Genomic DNA, 16,791 nt, shown 5'->3' on the forward strand with positions numbered 1-16,791 from the left:
CTTCTGGACCAGAAGGGCAGAGTGCTCACTGATGCTCAGTGCCTTCTCCGACGCGCGCGGCGGCCCCTTTAAGGGTGGGCGGGGAGGGGCTGGGCCCGCGGTTGCCTGGAGACCGGCCAGGTGGGACGCGCAGCCCAGGCCGGCTCTCCCTCGGCCCAGCTGCCGCGCCCCCAGGAGCCGAGCAGGTGCGGGGTGGGCGAGGAGGGCCTTAGGACGGGCGGAGAGCGCGGGGCTCCCCAGGCCAGAGGGCGCGCGCCCCTTTAGTGCTGCCTAAGGAAAGAAAGGACAGTCCCAATGATAGGTCTCAGGCCAGGGAGAACAGGGAAAACACCAACGGTAGTAGGAAACACGCTGGGAGAAACGGAGCTTGCCTGATTTGTAGTTCGGATTTCGCGGACGAGGGATCAGAAAGCCTAGAGGAAAGGCCCGCTCGAGTTTAGAAACTAGAGAGCTGGGGGCGGGGGGCTGGAAAGAGGAGTGGGTTTTGAAGCAAGAGAGAAGCGGGCCAAGGTTGGTTGGTTGGTGAGAGCAAAGCCGAGAGGTGGGGATGAGCTGGCGGGTGGGGTGTCCAGAGGATGCCATCCAGGCAAAGGAGGGCGGGGGAGGGGTAGGGGTGCCCACTGCACCCTCGGGGTGTGCTAACAGAGACTTGCCTTGTTACGCTCCAGGACTCATCCACGTGTCCTGCTTGATAGGCTAGGATGCTTTCTGTGGGGCCAGTTTTTGGAGGGCCAAGCAGACAAAGGCTTTGGAGCCCTGCCCATCAGCTCTGCCCCCTTAGACAAATGATTAGCCCTCCCTTTCTTGTCTGGCCCAGGAGGCACTCAGTCAGGGATGGTACTGACAAAGGGAGTAGGCAGCCAATGGTTCCAAGTTGGAAAACAGGAAAGTGACATAAAATAACCCCTCCGTTGTTGGTTGTGCACTGTGTCCCCTACTTTAGGTATCTTGTGCATCATCTCATTTAGTTCTTATAATGAGACAGGGCACTGGCATTTTTATGTTGTACCTGAAGCAGAAAGAGATCAGGTAACTTGCTCAAGAATACTCAGCTGGTAGGAGCGATCCAGGAGCCTGAATCCAGCACGTGAGCACTTTTCATCACAGGAATACCCCTCTCACTGGAACACAGTTTAAAAAGAATGGTAGATGTGGTTCCAATTTTAAAAATTTTAGGAACAACCAATGCCATATTGAGATTGTCTTATTTTTAGAAAAGGTGATACTTGTGATTAATTTTTCAAGCTTTAGGAGGAGAATGATAATGACATAGTGTTGTAAAGCTAAAAGTTTAACTGCAAGTGAAACGTCTGAGTATTTAGAGACGTAATTTTTTATTTTTCAGATAAAACTCTTCAATGCTTTGAAACAAACAGCTGTCAACCAAAGGAATCATTTGATACTGACATACCTGAAGTAAACTTTAGGTCTTCCAAAGGCAATGGTGAAAGAAAAGAAAAGAGCAGACAAAAAAGGGGATAAGTCTGCCCGCTCTCCATCCACTCTCTCTGATTATCCAGAGTTTCCCAAACAAGGTGGCAATGCTGCTAGACAAGAAATGTCCCCCAGTGTTGTCCCACTGTTGGAAATGCAGCTCAGCGAACGGGGATTCAAAAGAGAGTCTGAACACCAGCAGAATGAAGATGCCACTCAGTATGAGGAGCCCATTCTGACCAAACTCATAGTTGAAAGGTGACTGGAATGGGCTGTGTCTTCCATGCTGCCTTTTCTACCACATTTACACTCTCTGTTCTCTTTCTCGGCAATCTCTTATTGTCGCTTTATCTACTATCTCCCTAGATGACAGAAAATCTGTGTCTTTAACAGCATTCTCTCTCCTAGAGTTTTAGGTTCAAATTTTTAACTCCCTACAGGGCATCGTCCACTGGACTTCAAACTCCCCGTGTCCAAAAGCAAAGACTGCAGGACTTGGAATAAGATGTGGATTTGAGTCTTAGCTTGATGATATCAACCTCGTCATTGAACCTTTCTGAACCTCGGATTCTTAATTGGGGAGAATATGCACTTTAAAAGTTTCCTCTGAATATTGCTGTTTCTCTCCCTGCCGTTGGCTTCCCCATTGGTCCCTGTTTCTGTAAGGCCACCACCATTTTCCTACATCCAGGCTTGAAATCGTAACACTATCCTCTGCCTTCCCTGTGCCTTCCTTGTTTTTTTTTTTTCCCTCTAAGCTTCTCTCCTTAGTCCTTTTCTCTCTGTGTACACTCTTCATTTCCTCTTGACTGGGCTATTGGACTCGTTTCCTAAAGATTTCCCCGCTTCTGGTCTCTCTCCCCAGGCCTCCTGCATAGATTTGTATTCCTAGTCCATGGTTCTGTTTACATCGCTCCCTGTATTAGTTATCTCTCTGTGTAACACATCACCCCAAAACAGGACAATTAAAACAGTCAGTATGATCTCACACAGTTTATGGGGGTCAGGAATCTGGGAGCAGCTTAGCTGGATGGTATTTGGTGAGCATCTCATGAGGTTCAGTCAAGATGTCAACTGGGGCTGCTGTCATCTGAAGGCTTGTCTGGGCTGGACAATCTGCTTTCAAAGTGGCTCCCTGGCGTGGCTGTTGGCGGGAGGCCTCACCTTGTTTCTTTGTCACAGGGACTCTCCACAGGGAGGCATGAATGTCCTCACAACATGGCAGAGAGCCATCCAAGAGAGAGCAAGGGCGGAATGCACGGTATCTTTCATGGCCAGTCTCAGATGTTACCCCCTGTCATGTTCACAACATCCTAGTGGTTACACGGGCCAGCCCCATTCAGTGTGAGAGAGGACGACACTTGGGCATGAAGACCTGGAGCTGAGAATCATTGGGAGCCATTTTGAAGTTGGCTACCCAACGCTTCTTAAGAACTTCTGATTTCTTTCCATTGTCTACAGGATAAAACACCTTCGCCTTGTGCTCTGACCCCAGCCTTCCTCTCCCCTCCCAACACAAGAGCCCAGTTAGACTTCTCTCCATGATCCCGTTTGTTTTTAATCTCTGCTTGCAAAGATTGCCCTTACTGGATTTTGTTGCTCATTTCTGTTTCTTTTTTTTTTTTTTTGAGGAAGATTAGCCCTGAGCTAACATCTGCCACCAATCCTCCTCTTTTTTTGCTGAGGGAGACTGGCCCTAAGCTAACATCTGTGCCCATCTTCCTCTACTTTATATGTGGGATGCCTGCCACGGCATGGCTTGATAAGCAGTGTGTAGGTCCACACCTGGGATCCAAACCGGTGAACCCCAGGCCACTGAAGCAAAGCATGCTAACTTCACTGTGCAACTGGGCTGGCCCCTGTCCCTCATTTCTGAATGACCAAATCCCATCCCCCCTTTTCCACTAATTCTTCCCAACAGGAAGTAACTTTCCTCCAAATTTCTTCTAACATACTTATTACTTTCTATTATATATTACTTTATACATAATATATATTATTTTCTATTCCATACATATATATTATGTATGAATTACTGTAATTTGTTTATTGGCTTCGACTGCTCCACCAGGCTGACAATTCCTTCAGTGCAGAGATACACCCAGAATACCACACACCAGAGCTTCGGCCCGGCAGGTGCTCAGTCAGGATTTATAGTTTGAATGATATCAGCAGCCCTTTATTAACGAGTCACGCTGTGCCAGCAGTGGGCCGAGCACTATAGAAGGATACAAAAAAGTATGAAATAAGGTCTGTATAGGCAGTGTGTAAGTGTGTTCCACGTTGTGCTGGTTTTAGAGAAACTCAGAGCAGAGTGTCGGTAAGTGTGCTGAGCTAGTTCAGGGAAGGTGGGCCCTCTGGTCCCCTGACACAGGAACCAGAGGAATTGAATATCCTGACACAGAGCGTGTCCCCATCCGGGCCGAGAGCACCTGGAAATGTGTGGAAAGGTGTGAGGAGGGAATGACGGGAGGTGTCATTGATATCACTGAAGGGACCTATTATGAATTCTTTTTAAAATCCTTTACAGTGTCTTTATCCATCATTTTAAATGACTGAAGTACTGTATACTCGTTGTGACAAATGAAATAATGCAAAGATATCTTAAGGGAGTTAATCATCTCCCTCCACCGGTATTCCAATTTCACCCTCGCTGCCCGCTCCCATGAGTTACCACAATGTCTCATCAATTCGAAAAAGAGTCTTTTGGGGTTTTATAGGTAAATAATCACATAATCTTCAAATTAAAATAATTTCCTAACTCTTTAATATTTATGCCAATTAGTCAAGTTTCTTGACTTTTAAAAAAAATAATTTATGACTTTAAAAAAATTTTTTTATTGAGGTCATATTGGCTTATAACATTGTGTAAATTTCAGGTGTACATTATTATATATCAGTTTCTGTATAGACTGCATCCTGCTCACCAGCAATGGTTGTTTTTATCCATCACCATACATATGTGCCCCTTTACCCCTTTCGCCCTCCCCCCTTCCCCTCTGGTGACCACTTATCTGCTCTCTTTGTCCATGTGTTTGTTTATCTTTCACGTATGAATGAAATCATGCGGTGTTTGTCTTTCTCTGTCTGGCTTATTTTGCTTAGCACCATACCCTCCAGGTTCATCTGTGTTGCTGCAAATGGCACAATTTTGTCCTTTCTTATGGCTGAGTAGAATTCCAGTGTGTGTATATATATATATATATACACACACACACCACATCTTCTTTATCCATTCATCCGTTGATGGGCACTTGGGCTGCTTCCAAGTCTTGGCTATTGTGAATAATGCTGCAATGAACATAGAGATGCATAAATCTCTTTCAGTTGTTGATTTCATATGCTTTGGATAGATACCCAGTAGTGGGATAGCAGAATCATATGGTATTTCTATTTTTAATTTTTTGAGAAATCTCCATACTATTTTTCCTAGTGGCTATATCACTTTGCATTCCCACCAGCAGTGTGTGAGGGTTCCCTCTTCTCCAAATCCTCATCAACATTTGTTATTTCTTGTCTTGTTAATTATAGCCATTCTGACAGGTGTAAGGTGATATCTCATTGTAGTTTTGATTTGCATTTCCCTATTAATTAGTGATGTCAAACATCTTTTCATGTGCCTGTTGGCCATCTGTATATCTTCTTTGGAATAATGTCTGTTCAGATGCTCTGCCCATTTTTTGATTGGGTTGTTTGTTTTTTTTGTTGTTGAGTCGTATGAGTTCTTTATGTATTTTGGAAATTAACCCCTTGTCAGATACATGATTTACAAATATTTTCTCCCAGTTTGGTGGGTTGTCTTTTCGTTTTGTTCCTGGTTTCCTTTGCCTTGCAGAGGCTCTTTAGTCTGATGCAGTCCCATTTGTTTATTTTTTCTTTTGTTTCCCTTGCCCGGGTAGACATGGTATTTGAAAAGACCCATGTCAGAGAGCATGCTGCCTATATTTTCTTCTAGGAGTTTTATGGTTTCAGGTCTTAAATTCAAATCTTTAATCCATTTTGAGTTAACTTTTGGGTATGGTGAAAGATAATGGTCTACTTTCACTCTTTGGCATGTGGCTGTCCAGTTTTCCCAACACCATTTGTTGAAGAGACTTTCCTTTCTCCATTGTATGTTCTTGGCTCCTCTTGCAAAGATTAGCTGTCCATATACATGCGGTTTTATTTCCGGGCTTTCAGTTCTGTTCCGTTGACCTGTGTGTCTGTTTTTGTGCCAGTACCATGGTGTTTTGATTACTATAGCTTTGTGGTATATTTTGAAGTCAGGGATTGTGATGCCTCCAGCTTTGTTCTTTTTTCTCAAGATTGCTTTGGCAGTTTCTTGACTGTTTGCATTAACTAGAACCTCTAAAACAATGTTGAATAGTTGGTGATAAAAGCAGGCATCTTGCTCATGTTCCTGATTTTAACAGAATTGATTTCAGTGTTTTACTATTAAAAATCATATATACTATTGTTTTTTCATAAATCATCTCTTATGGATGAATAGTTTCCTCATCCCATAACATTACTTAGAATTTTTAAAGAAATGATTGCTGAGTTTTATCAAATACGTTTCTGTCATCTTGTCATAAACAGATGGTTATTCTTTGATTTGCTGATGTAACGAATTATGTTTACCGATTTTCTAATGTTTACTCTTCCTTGGGGTCATGGAATAAGCCGGTTTGGTCATGGCTGTCACGGGTTCCTGTGTTTGTCACCTCACTTCCCTCAGACCTGAGAGATGAGGCATGTGACAGATCGCACGTTATTCACATGACGCTGAACTGAAAATCCGGGCACTGTTTTTGACACCTCCCTTCCCTGAGTCCAGCGCATCAGCACATATTCTGGCTCTGTGTCCACAATGTATCTTTTAAAAAAATTTTAAAAATTATCGTAGTAAAATATACATTATATAAAATTTACTGTTTTAACCATTTGAAGTGTACAATTCAGCGGTGTTAAATGCACTCATCATGTTGTGCAACCATCACGACACTGTCCACATCTAGAACTTTTTCATCATCCCAGACAGAAACTGTCCAGAACATACTGTAACCTTCCATCTCTCTCCCCTGCCACTGCCCGCCTCGCCCCCCTGCAGTTAGCTGTCTGCCATGATCTGTTCTCCACACAGCAGCCAGCATGATCTTTTTAAGACACAAGCCTGATCTTGTACACCTCACCTCTTAAAACCCTCTCCTGATTCCTCCTGGAGATTTGGATTTTGTTGCAAGTCTTTATGACAGCCCACCTGGCCCCTGCCCCCTCTCGTCTTCCTCCTGCCCTGCCCGCTCCCACCCCCGCCCCTGCCACCGCCCCACTCTGTGTGCGCCAGCTGTGCTGCTCTCCTTTCTGTTTGCTGAAATTGTCAGGCTCTTTCCTGCCTCAGGACCTTTGCACTTGCTGTACCCTCTTCTGAATCCTCTTCCCAGGGTTCTTCTCGTGGTCGATTGTCTCACGTCCTTCAGGTCTCAGTAGAACCCTTGTGTCCTCAGAGCCTCCACCCTGACCATCTGTGTGCAGCAGCCTCCTCCTACTCTCAGTCACATTCCCCCATCATTTCTTTCACAAAAATTGAGCACAATCTGGAATTATTTTGTCTGTTTCCTGTTTATTATCTGTCTCTCCTCAGTGAACTATTGTCTCCCAAGGGCAGGAACTTTCCAGTCTTGATCATAGCTCTAGCCCCAGGACTTGGAAAGGGCAGGCACATAGCGGCCCTCGGGGAATGATTGTTGAGTGAATGAATGTGAGACGTGACTTGTACTTCTTCACTGATGGCAATTGTGTACTTTAAGCCACTGTCACCTCGGTTTACTCACATTCTTCGTTACCTTGAGCTTTCTGTCTCTGTAGCTATGAAGGGGAAAAAGTCCGAGGACTGTACGAGGGGGAAGGCTTTGCCGTCTTTCAAGGAGGCTGTACCTACCACGTGAGTCGCACGCCTTGGGACTGGGGAGGGGGGAAGGTGTGGGCTGATAGCTTTAGATTCGCATCTTCAGAAATATCTGTTGATGCTTCAAAAGAAAGTGGAGGTACTTACTGCTGATTTTGTTTTGAAGCCTGTTTATGTATTTTAAGGGAAAAGTATGGCTCATGACAACTGAAGTAGTCGCTTTAGGTGTTTTTCTTTTCCTGATTCCTATTTATTGTACAAACAGCATTAAGGTCGAATAGTCGATAATAATGAATAAGATCCCAGTATCATCATCCTCTTCCCATAAATGTTTTCAGTTCGCTGTATTTCTTCATTCCTTCAATGGGTGTGTCAGTATTTTCACATGGGCACTTTCATTTTGTAGATAACATCTTGAAACCTTTTTCACTTATGAATCATTTTCTGTATTGCTGTGTGGTTTCATAACTTAAAAATTTTTTTATTGTGGTAAAATATACATAGCACAAAATTTACCATTTTAACCGTTTGCGTATAGTTCAGGGGTACTAATATACTTACCATGTTGTGCAACCATCACCACCATCCATTTCCAGAACTTTTTCAGCATCCCAAACAAACTCTGTACCCATTAAACAATAACTACCCATACCCTCCTCCATAATTATTTTAGATATTCCGTAGTGGGGGTTTTTTTGGTGAGGAAGATTGGCCCTGGGCTAACATTCATTGCCAGACTTCCTCTTCTTTTGCTTGAGGAAGACTAGCCCTGAGCTAACATCTGTGCCAAACTTTGTATGTGGGATGCCTCCACAGCATGGCTGATGAGTGGAGTGGGTCCATGCTTGGGGTCCGAATCTGCAAACCCGGGCCACCAAAGCAGAACGCACAGAACTTGAACCACTCCTCACTGGGCCATGGGGCTGGCCCCTGCATAGTGTCGTAACTTACTATTCATAACTATGCCCTAGGTATTGGATACTTTTGGGGTGTTTTTGTTTTTTGCCTTATTGCTAATGCCACAACGAAGGTATTCATTCATTCAGATTATCAAAGAAATATGTGATTATTATAGGAGAATGAATTTTTCTTATAAGGCATGAGTTTTAATATGCTGATTTTTTTCCCCTTAACGTACAACATGTTCATTTTCCTGTGTCATTAAAAACTTCAAAAATGCTCTGTATTATGACTGAAGGATAGTCATTAAAATGGCTGTGCCATCTTCCTTTGCTCTAAGATTTGGGATTTAAGGTGCTTCGTTTACGCTGATCAGAATCTTCTTTCTCCGCTGTGGCGTCTTATGCAGCGCTGGTTGTAAATAGTTCAAAACGACACCCAGCGCTTGATTGCAGAGTAAACCCTCCCGGCTGCTGAGGACACAGGGGAGACTGAGTGGTTGTCTTGCTGCCTTTAGGCACACGGTTACGTGGAAGCTCAAGCCTGGACCGGCGGCCTTGCCCTTCCCACGACTGTGGGGTGAACAGCCCTCCGTTTGTAGGGGTCTCCTCCCTAGCCGCTGTCAGCTACTTGCTTTGTAAGCTTTCTGTATTTCCCTTAGACTCAAATTATTTTGATTAAAGCTAATCACCAGTTGGATCTCCTTTAAATCACGAGGGAGGCCCACCCCACAGATTGACTCCGTAGCCCCGAGCCTCACCCGTGTCAGTCAGGCTGGGGTTTGTCACATGTTTAGATCCCCATTTGCTAAAGACAGACAAGAAAAACAAACGTTTCATGAGTACACGTGCCCTCCCCGTGTAGATGCGGTGTGATCTTCTCTTTTCTAGTTTGTGAAAATCGAAGTGCTGGCTATTGCCTGCAGTTTCCCTTAGGGCCAGCCCCGTCTGACGTGAGCCCATGTGAACTCGGAACCATGATAGACCTTCTTGCTAGAGAAGTGAGGGCAGTGGTTCTCAAAGTGGGTTCCCAGGGACCAACAGCATCAGTATCACCTGGGAATTTTTTTTTTTTTAAATGCAAGTTCTCGGGCTCCAGCCCAGTCCTGCTGATGAATCGGAATCTCTGCGGGTGGGCCCAGCAATCTGCGTTTCACACCAAACCCCGCCCCCCCAGGTGACTCTGATGTGTAGCAGAGTTTGAAACTCGCTAAGTTAGGGCACTGTTTACACAGACCCTTGGTTCTCCCCTCCAGCCCCCCTGCCTCTGACAAGTGATTCTAAGGAAGAACTGAGTGTCATTTTATCTTTGTTTTCTCTGACTGCATGTGCACACTCAGGTGTGTTAAGTTTCCGGTGACTAGTTCCTGTCCATTAACAATAGACACTCTAAGTGTAAATGAACTGTACTGACAGCTGTCTGTCATATGCCTGTATGTCCACATCAGTGACACACACAGACACACAGTGATAACGCCCAGGAAGGGGAAACAGACCGAGTGTGAAACTTACAAGTGCAGTAATTTCTGATACCCAGATAACAGTTTTAATCCGGTCTATCCAGTTTAAATAATTTTTAAAAATCCTTAAACTTTGAAACACAAAACCAAAAGTATGTGAATTCTTTTGAAGTATAAAATTTTCCGACGGCTTGATTCGAAGAGGGAGACGCAGGTTGAATTTCCACTTGGTGTCTAGCAACTGCACGGGGCTGCCTGGTGTAAGTTTTAGGGAATTGGATTTTTTTTGGACAACTCAGACCCTTTTTAGAACCGGTTGGACACCAGTGCGGTGCCAGCTCAAAGGAGGGCTCTGCCGCCATTGCTGAATGTGTAGACAACCAGATTCTTGCAGATAAAAGGGGAAATAAGGCCCTATCCTGAGAGCTGAAACCATGGGCGGCAGTAGGCGTGTGAAGCCAGCGATTGGTCCTCAGGGTTTGTTCTTCTGTTTTGAAGGGGATGTTCTCAGAAGGATTCATGCACGGACCAGGCACATATGTTTGGGCCGACGGATTGAAATATGAGGTAAAGCCTATAAGGTTATAATTCTAAACTGTAATGGTGAAATTTAACGGTCAGCTTCCCACAATTAGACATGCTACTTTCGTAAAAGGAATCTAGCACATGGGCCAAAAAAAATCCACAGAACCAGAGAATATAGGTGAAAAGTAACCCGTTATTGCACGGAACCCTCTGGTGGTTGTTGTTACCAGTTTCTAGAGTATTCTATGTGTTCCGTGCATGTACTGCACACATGCGTGAACTTAGCCTCTCCTACTTTTTACAAACACAAATAGTTTCTTATACGCTCTCTTATGTACCTTTATTTCTTAGAGATGGAACCATGTCCACTCCTCCACATCCCCCTATTTCACTGGCTGCTTGATTCCGTTATGTGGGTTTCACTTGACGCATCTTGCTGGGTTGAGGAGAATATGTATTTTTAAATTGATTGCTATAACCCAACTGCCCTCCGAAAGAGGGCACCAGTTTCCACTCCCACCCACAAAGTGCTTGAGCCGCTTTTAAAAATCACAATTGCAGACCTGCTAACGTGATGAGTGGTAATGAAGATATTTAAAACAAATGCAGGTATTCAAATAGCAGCCAGGTGAGGGAAACAGAGGCAGGTTTGGGCCAGGTGGGCAGCTAACTGGAGCTGGGCAGTGGAGATGAGGCTCAGGGAGAGCGAGGAAAGGGTCACCTTCACCGTCATGGAGGGGAGAGGACCTCCAAGGCCCAGGGGAGCCTGAGGATTGGGTTCCAACAGCGTTTCTGGGAAAACTTCCTTCTCCCAAGACACCCTGCCTTCTAGCCTGTGCCCTCCGGTTCATTGTCTCTGGAAGCTCTGAGGTGGGGCTCATTCTTGCGGGCTCAAACCCCCACCCCCCACCAGCCCTGTCAGGAGGGTTGACAGGCAGGATTCAGGCTCTCGGAGAAGCATCTTCAGGGAGGTCAGCTGGCCTCGGGGGATCTGGTCAGTGGTCAGCCCAGGCTGCACTGTCCTCTTTTCTCTGCTGACTGGCTGCCTGCAGCGAGGTCACATCCTGGAAGAGAACCCGCTGGCTCTGGGCTGAGTTGTGCGGAACTGTGTGCTGCCCAGCCCTCCTGGTCCCGAGCAGAGTGGATTCTTGGGAAGGTGCTCACGGGGCAGGTGGTGGGCTGACATGTCCGCAGAATATCTTGATGAACCATAGGCAGAAAGACAGGTTTCCGCCAGCGATCAGTAAGCCTGGCTGATCATCAGAATCTCCTGGAGGGAGTGCCGGAATCCAGTAAATTAGCCTCCTTCAGGGTGGATTCTAAGAATCTCAAGTTCCCAAGGCCAGAATTGGAAGCCATCACTTTGCCATGTCACTTACTTGTATCTTGGAGCATAGTCTACAAACAACCTTCCAGATATTTATTCTGCCTGGCCCTCTACCCAGTGGAGGGATCAGGTGAGAGAGGATGGGATGTGTAGAGAAGGGAGGAGGAGGGTGGGAGTGGGGGATATTCAGCTGTTTCGTGGGAGGAGAGAACAGCCCCCAGGTGTAAGGATCTCTCCGCTGCCTTCTTTCTGTCACTCTTACGGCCGTTTTGCCCTAGGGGGACTTTGTGAAGAACATTCCCATGAACCATGGCATGTACACGTGGCCGGATGGCAGCACCTATGAAGGAGAAGTGATAAACGGCATGAGGAATGGATTTGGTATGTTCAAGTGCAGCACGCAGCCTGTGTCCTACATCGGCCACTGGTGCCACGGAAAGAGACACGGGAAGGTGGGTGAGGCAGCCACGTGACTCCCATCTGTGAAGAGGATGTACAAACATGGAAGGGGGGAAGCGGGGGCTGTTAAGGGTACATTCGCCTTTTGTTTATTGAGGTGAAATTCACATCATGTGAAATTAACCGTTTGAGAGTGAACCATCAGTGGTATCTTGTACATTCAGAATATTGTGCACCCTCTATCTAGTCCTCAAACATTTTCATCACCCCAAAATAAACCCCATACCCATTAGGTAGGTAGTCACTCCCCATCCCCTCCCTGCACCAATGGGCTTTCTGTCTCTATGGCTTTAGCTATTCTGGATACTTCATATGAATAGAATCACACAACGTGTGACCTTTTGTGTCTGGCTTCTTTCACTCAGCATCATATTTTCAAGGTTCGTTCATGTTGTAGGTACTTCATTCCTTTTTATGGCTGAATAATATTCCATGGTGTGGATATACCACATTTTGTTTATCCATTCATCAGTTCATGGACACTGGGGCTGTTACTATCTTTTGGCTCTTGTGAATAGTGCTGCTGTAAATATGTGCGCAAGGATTTGTCTGAGTACTTGTTTTCACTTCTTTTGCGTACGTACTGAGAAGCGGAATTGCTGGGTCCTATGGTAACCCAACGTTTAACATTTTGAGGAACCACCAAACTGTTTTTCACAGCATCTGTACCATTTTACGTCCCCACCAGCAATGTAGGTTATATTCACTTTTAACTAAGGTTGCTGTTTTTGTAATTATTGTTTTGCTGTGTATAGGATGATAAAATACCACAGCAATGTTTTTAGAAAAACTGCATCGTTGTAATCGTCACTGGTTGAGCATTAGCCGTACCCTGTTAATGAAAGTGTCACTTGGGAGGGTGTTGTCACCAAGTCTGTAATCTTCCTAAAACCCAGGACTGTGCAGTATTCACATATGGTTTCTTAAATAGCCGTGGACTCATTTTATGTCTTAAAAATAATTTATAATTGTTTACTAAGATAAGGTAAATGCCATGGGTTGTTTTCAAACCCACAAAGTCAATGGGTGGAGCCTGGCGCATCATTTAGAAGCTCACAGAAATCAGTGTCTCTAACTCCAACAGCGCTCTGTGAAACGCTGAGGTAGAGGCGAGAAGCAGATCTGTGACCAGCCCTAAGGAATCTTCGAGAATTCTGCCTATAGAAGGCTATTGTGAGAACAGCACCGAGAGTTAAATTCAACTTGTGTTTTGCTCCTCCTGAAGACACCTGGGCTATGTGCTCATTGCTTGTAAGCGTGTCTACCACATGGACTAGAAATAGAACCAGAGGTCCTCACATGAGGTACATGCCAGGGTCGCTGGGAGTCAGCCAAAATGCCTCTGAGAAACCAAGTCCGTGCATAAAAGATTTGGAATTTAGTTCAAAAGAGAATTAGAGAGCTAGTTCAAGCTTTTTCTTTAACAGATGCCAGCCAAGAGAGTTAGGAGGGGGTTACAAGGGCCTGATGGCTCCGCCTGTCTTAGCACCCTGGCCTCCCTACACCCCACTTCCGGGCTCTCTGCACCACGTGGTTGCTCTCCCTTTCTGCAAGAGGAAGGCTGCTCAGGTCCTCGCTAAGATCTCCTTAGCCCTCCTACTTTAGTCCGATTTAGACTGTTCTGTTGTGTCCTGGGTTTTCTTTTTTTCTTTCTTTTTTCTTTTTAAGGCTCATAGCAGATCGGTTCAGACATATTGGAGGCGTTGGGGGTGGTGACTTCCAACAGAGGCACCTGTTTGGCTCCAAGAAGGAACAAGTTAGCTTGATAACGAGGAAGAAGATAGAAAAATCACTCTCACACACGAGGAGATAAGCCAGTGAAGAAGCAAGCAATTTGAGGCCACTCAGCGTAAATCCAAATACCTTGCAGCATGGCCATTCCAGCTGAGAGGAGCCCTCGAAGGAAGCTGATGCTGTGTTCACTCACTGGAGGCGGTGAAATAAGGAAGAAGTCAAAATGGATAAAGCAAAAATGGTTTTGATACATAAAAGATAGGGACCTTCAGTTATATGCAAGGTTCGCTTTAGGTGACAGCAAAACAGAATTTCTTCAGGTATACTCATATGACTAATAGTTACCGAATATACTGAATATGATAACTGTAGTCATTCCCTGCCTTACTGCGGCCCTTTGTTATTAAGGAGGAACTGACTTGCGACATGATGTCATTCTCGCTTGATGGACACTTCACCGTTTTCTCGGTTGCAAAACAGAAACCTAACACAGACTATATGCCTTGCCTAAGTATGATTTTGACTTCTGCCTAGTTTAAACTCTGTAAATGCGTACATTTTTATCTCTGCCTTCGAAAAAGCATGTGTTTTATGAGGCTTGATTTTTAAAAATGATATTATTCGTTTTAGGGCTCCATTTATTACAATCAAGAGGGCACCTCTTGGTACGAGGGAGACTGGGTGTTCAACGTCAAAAAGGGCTGGGGAACAAGATGGTAGGTACCCCCTCTGGCACGTTTGGGGTGTGGGAGAAAGTACTGGTCCCTCAGATAATTCTCACTCAGGCTCTTTAGAGATAAGCTGCAGAAATTCCAGGGAACGTATTTTCTATATCAGCAAGGTGGAATAGTTAAGTTAACCCCAATGGACCCTCAAAGTGATGAAAATATTCTATGGAAAATTTAGAAAAACCATATTAAATGATGTCTAATCATACTGGTTCACTTTCTTATATGTACAAACTGCCTTTCTTTGTTCTCCATGTTAATCACGGATCTCGATTATTTGTTGTATGTTTTCTGAAGAATGTTGACGCATTTGCTTGATTTTAGATTGAGCTGACTGAAATCCAATATTTTAAGGATTAAAATATTTGGGGGCAAAATATTGCTAATTAAAATACTACAGGGAATGATTTTTTAAAGATTTAAAGATGCCTGCTCTTATCCACATCGTCACCTAGTAAGGTGACAATGATCAGAAGGTTTAATAAAATCCTTTATTCTACCTGCTAAGATGGTCGTTTTTAGCAACCACCTGCCTGTCCATTGAATTTACACACAGGGAAGATTGTGTGGGTCCAAGGTGGGATTTCTTCAAAGATGTTTAGGGAGAAAGTTTAAAAGAAAGTCTTAAAGATAAATGTTATAAATGAGACAACTGATTGTTTTTAATTGTCTTTTTTTTTTGTATGTCCTAGTTACAAATCTGGAAATATATATGAAGGTCAGTGGGAAAACAATATGCGCCACGGGGAAGGCAGGATGCAATGGCTGACGACTAATGAAGAGTACACTGGTCAGTGGGAGAGGGGCATCCAGGTACGGTGCCAGCTGGTTTTAGCAGGATATACCCAGGGGTGGACCTCTACTGGCCCTCAAGACATGAGTTATTTGGTGTGGTACTGTATGGTAGTCTGAAATGCAAGCTCTGCTAAATTTAGGAGCTCAAATTATGATTGGCTAGTCTAACCCAGCCTTTTTTAGTGCCTTGATTAGCGTTCTCTAAAGCGCTCATACGCAAGCTAGGTTCTGCCACCGGCGAATCCATAATTCACGTGACTGAGACTATTATTTACAGTTTAGAAGCTATTTATTTCCTGCACAGGAAAGAAAAACTTTCTGTGATTAATTTTATACATTTTGTATAGCTAGGATTGTCTGATGATGTCTTGTATATTAATCTGGTACTCAAGAGCCTTGCTAAATTCACGTAATAGTTCTAGTCACTTTCTTCTAAATTCTTTGAGATTTTTTATATAGACAATCACATTGTCTGCAAATACAGTCAGCTTTATATCTTTTGTTCTAATCTGTATGCCATTTTTTTTCTCTTGCCTATTGCACTGGCCGAGACCTCCAGTGTGATATGGAATAGGAGCAGAGAGAGCAGACATCCTTGCATTGTTCCTGACCTTAGTGGGAAAGACTTAAGTCTTTTATTTAATGTGATGTTAGCTGTAGGTTTTTCATAGATTCCCTTTATCAGGTTGAGGAAGCTCTCTCTCTCTCACTCTCTCTCTCTCTCTTTTTTTGCTGAGGAAGATTTACCCTGAACTAACATCTGTTGCCAATCTTCCTCTTTTCACTTGAGGAAGATTCGCCCTTAAGCTAACATCTGTGCCAGTCTTCCTCTATTTTGTATGTGAGTTGCTGCCACAGCATGGCTGCCAACGAGTGGTATAGGTCCGTGCCTGCGAATTGAACTCAGGCTGCCGAAGCAGAACCCACCAAACTTAACCACTAGGCCATGGAGCCAGCCCCGAGGAAGCTCTCTTTAATTCTTACTTTGCTTACAGCTTTTATCATGAATGGACGCTGAATTTTGTCTAATGCTTTTTCTGCCTCTAATCAGATGATCATGTGGTTTTTCTCCTCTAGTCTGTTTATGTGTTGAATTATATTGATTGATTTTCAAATGTTGAACCAACCTTGCATTCCTGAGATAAACCTGACTTGGTCATGATGAAATTATCCTTTTTGTATCTTGCTGGATTCAATTTCCTAATACTTTGTTGAGAATTTTTGTGTTTATGTTCATGAGGGATATTGATCTATAGTGTTCTTTCCTTATAGTATCTTTGTCAGCTTTTAGTAATCAGGCTAATGTTGGCTTCATAAAATAAGTTGGGAAATGTTTTCTTCTCTTCAGTATTCTGGAAGAGTTTGTAAAATTGGTATTATCTGTTTTTTAGCCATTTAGTTGAATATGCCAGTGAAGCCTTCTGGGCCTGGAGGTGTCTTTGTGGGAAGATTAACTATAAACTAACTATAAAGTCAATTTATTTATTAAATAATGTGCTGTTCAGGTTGTCTATTTCTTCTTGAGTAAGCTTTGGGAGTTTGTGTT

At 44.1% G+C, this 16,791-nt stretch overlaps 1 protein-coding gene across 3 annotated transcripts in view; it reads left to right on the forward strand.

Annotated features, from left to right (window-relative positions):
- Nucleotides 1-91: 91 nt before the first annotated feature.
- Nucleotides 92-16,791, forward strand: part of RSPH10B (radial spoke head 10 homolog B) — a 55,486-nt gene continuing 38,786 nt past the window's right edge. For 2 of the 3 annotated variants that reach the window (XM_023655251.2, XM_023655253.2), the window contains exons 1-7: nucleotides 92-185; nucleotides 1,346-1,692; nucleotides 7,279-7,354; nucleotides 10,176-10,244; nucleotides 11,808-11,981; nucleotides 14,353-14,438; nucleotides 15,143-15,263. In XM_023655251.2, coding sequence (XP_023511019.2) covers nucleotides 1,442-1,692; nucleotides 7,279-7,354; nucleotides 10,176-10,244; nucleotides 11,808-11,981; nucleotides 14,353-14,438; nucleotides 15,143-15,263 — 777 coding nt within the window. In that variant the 5' untranslated portion in view covers nucleotides 92-185; nucleotides 1,346-1,441. Of the gene's footprint in view, nucleotides 186-1,345; nucleotides 1,693-7,278; nucleotides 7,355-8,735; nucleotides 8,856-10,175; nucleotides 10,245-11,807; nucleotides 11,982-14,352; nucleotides 14,439-15,142; nucleotides 15,264-16,791 lie in introns of those variants that run through there. The other variant, XM_070230711.1, reaches the window with a different exon arrangement.

This window comes from Equus caballus, chromosome 13, assembly GCF_041296265.1.
Source record: "Equus caballus isolate H_3958 breed thoroughbred chromosome 13, TB-T2T, whole genome shotgun sequence".
NCBI lineage: Eukaryota > Metazoa > Chordata > Mammalia > Perissodactyla > Equidae > Equus > Equus caballus.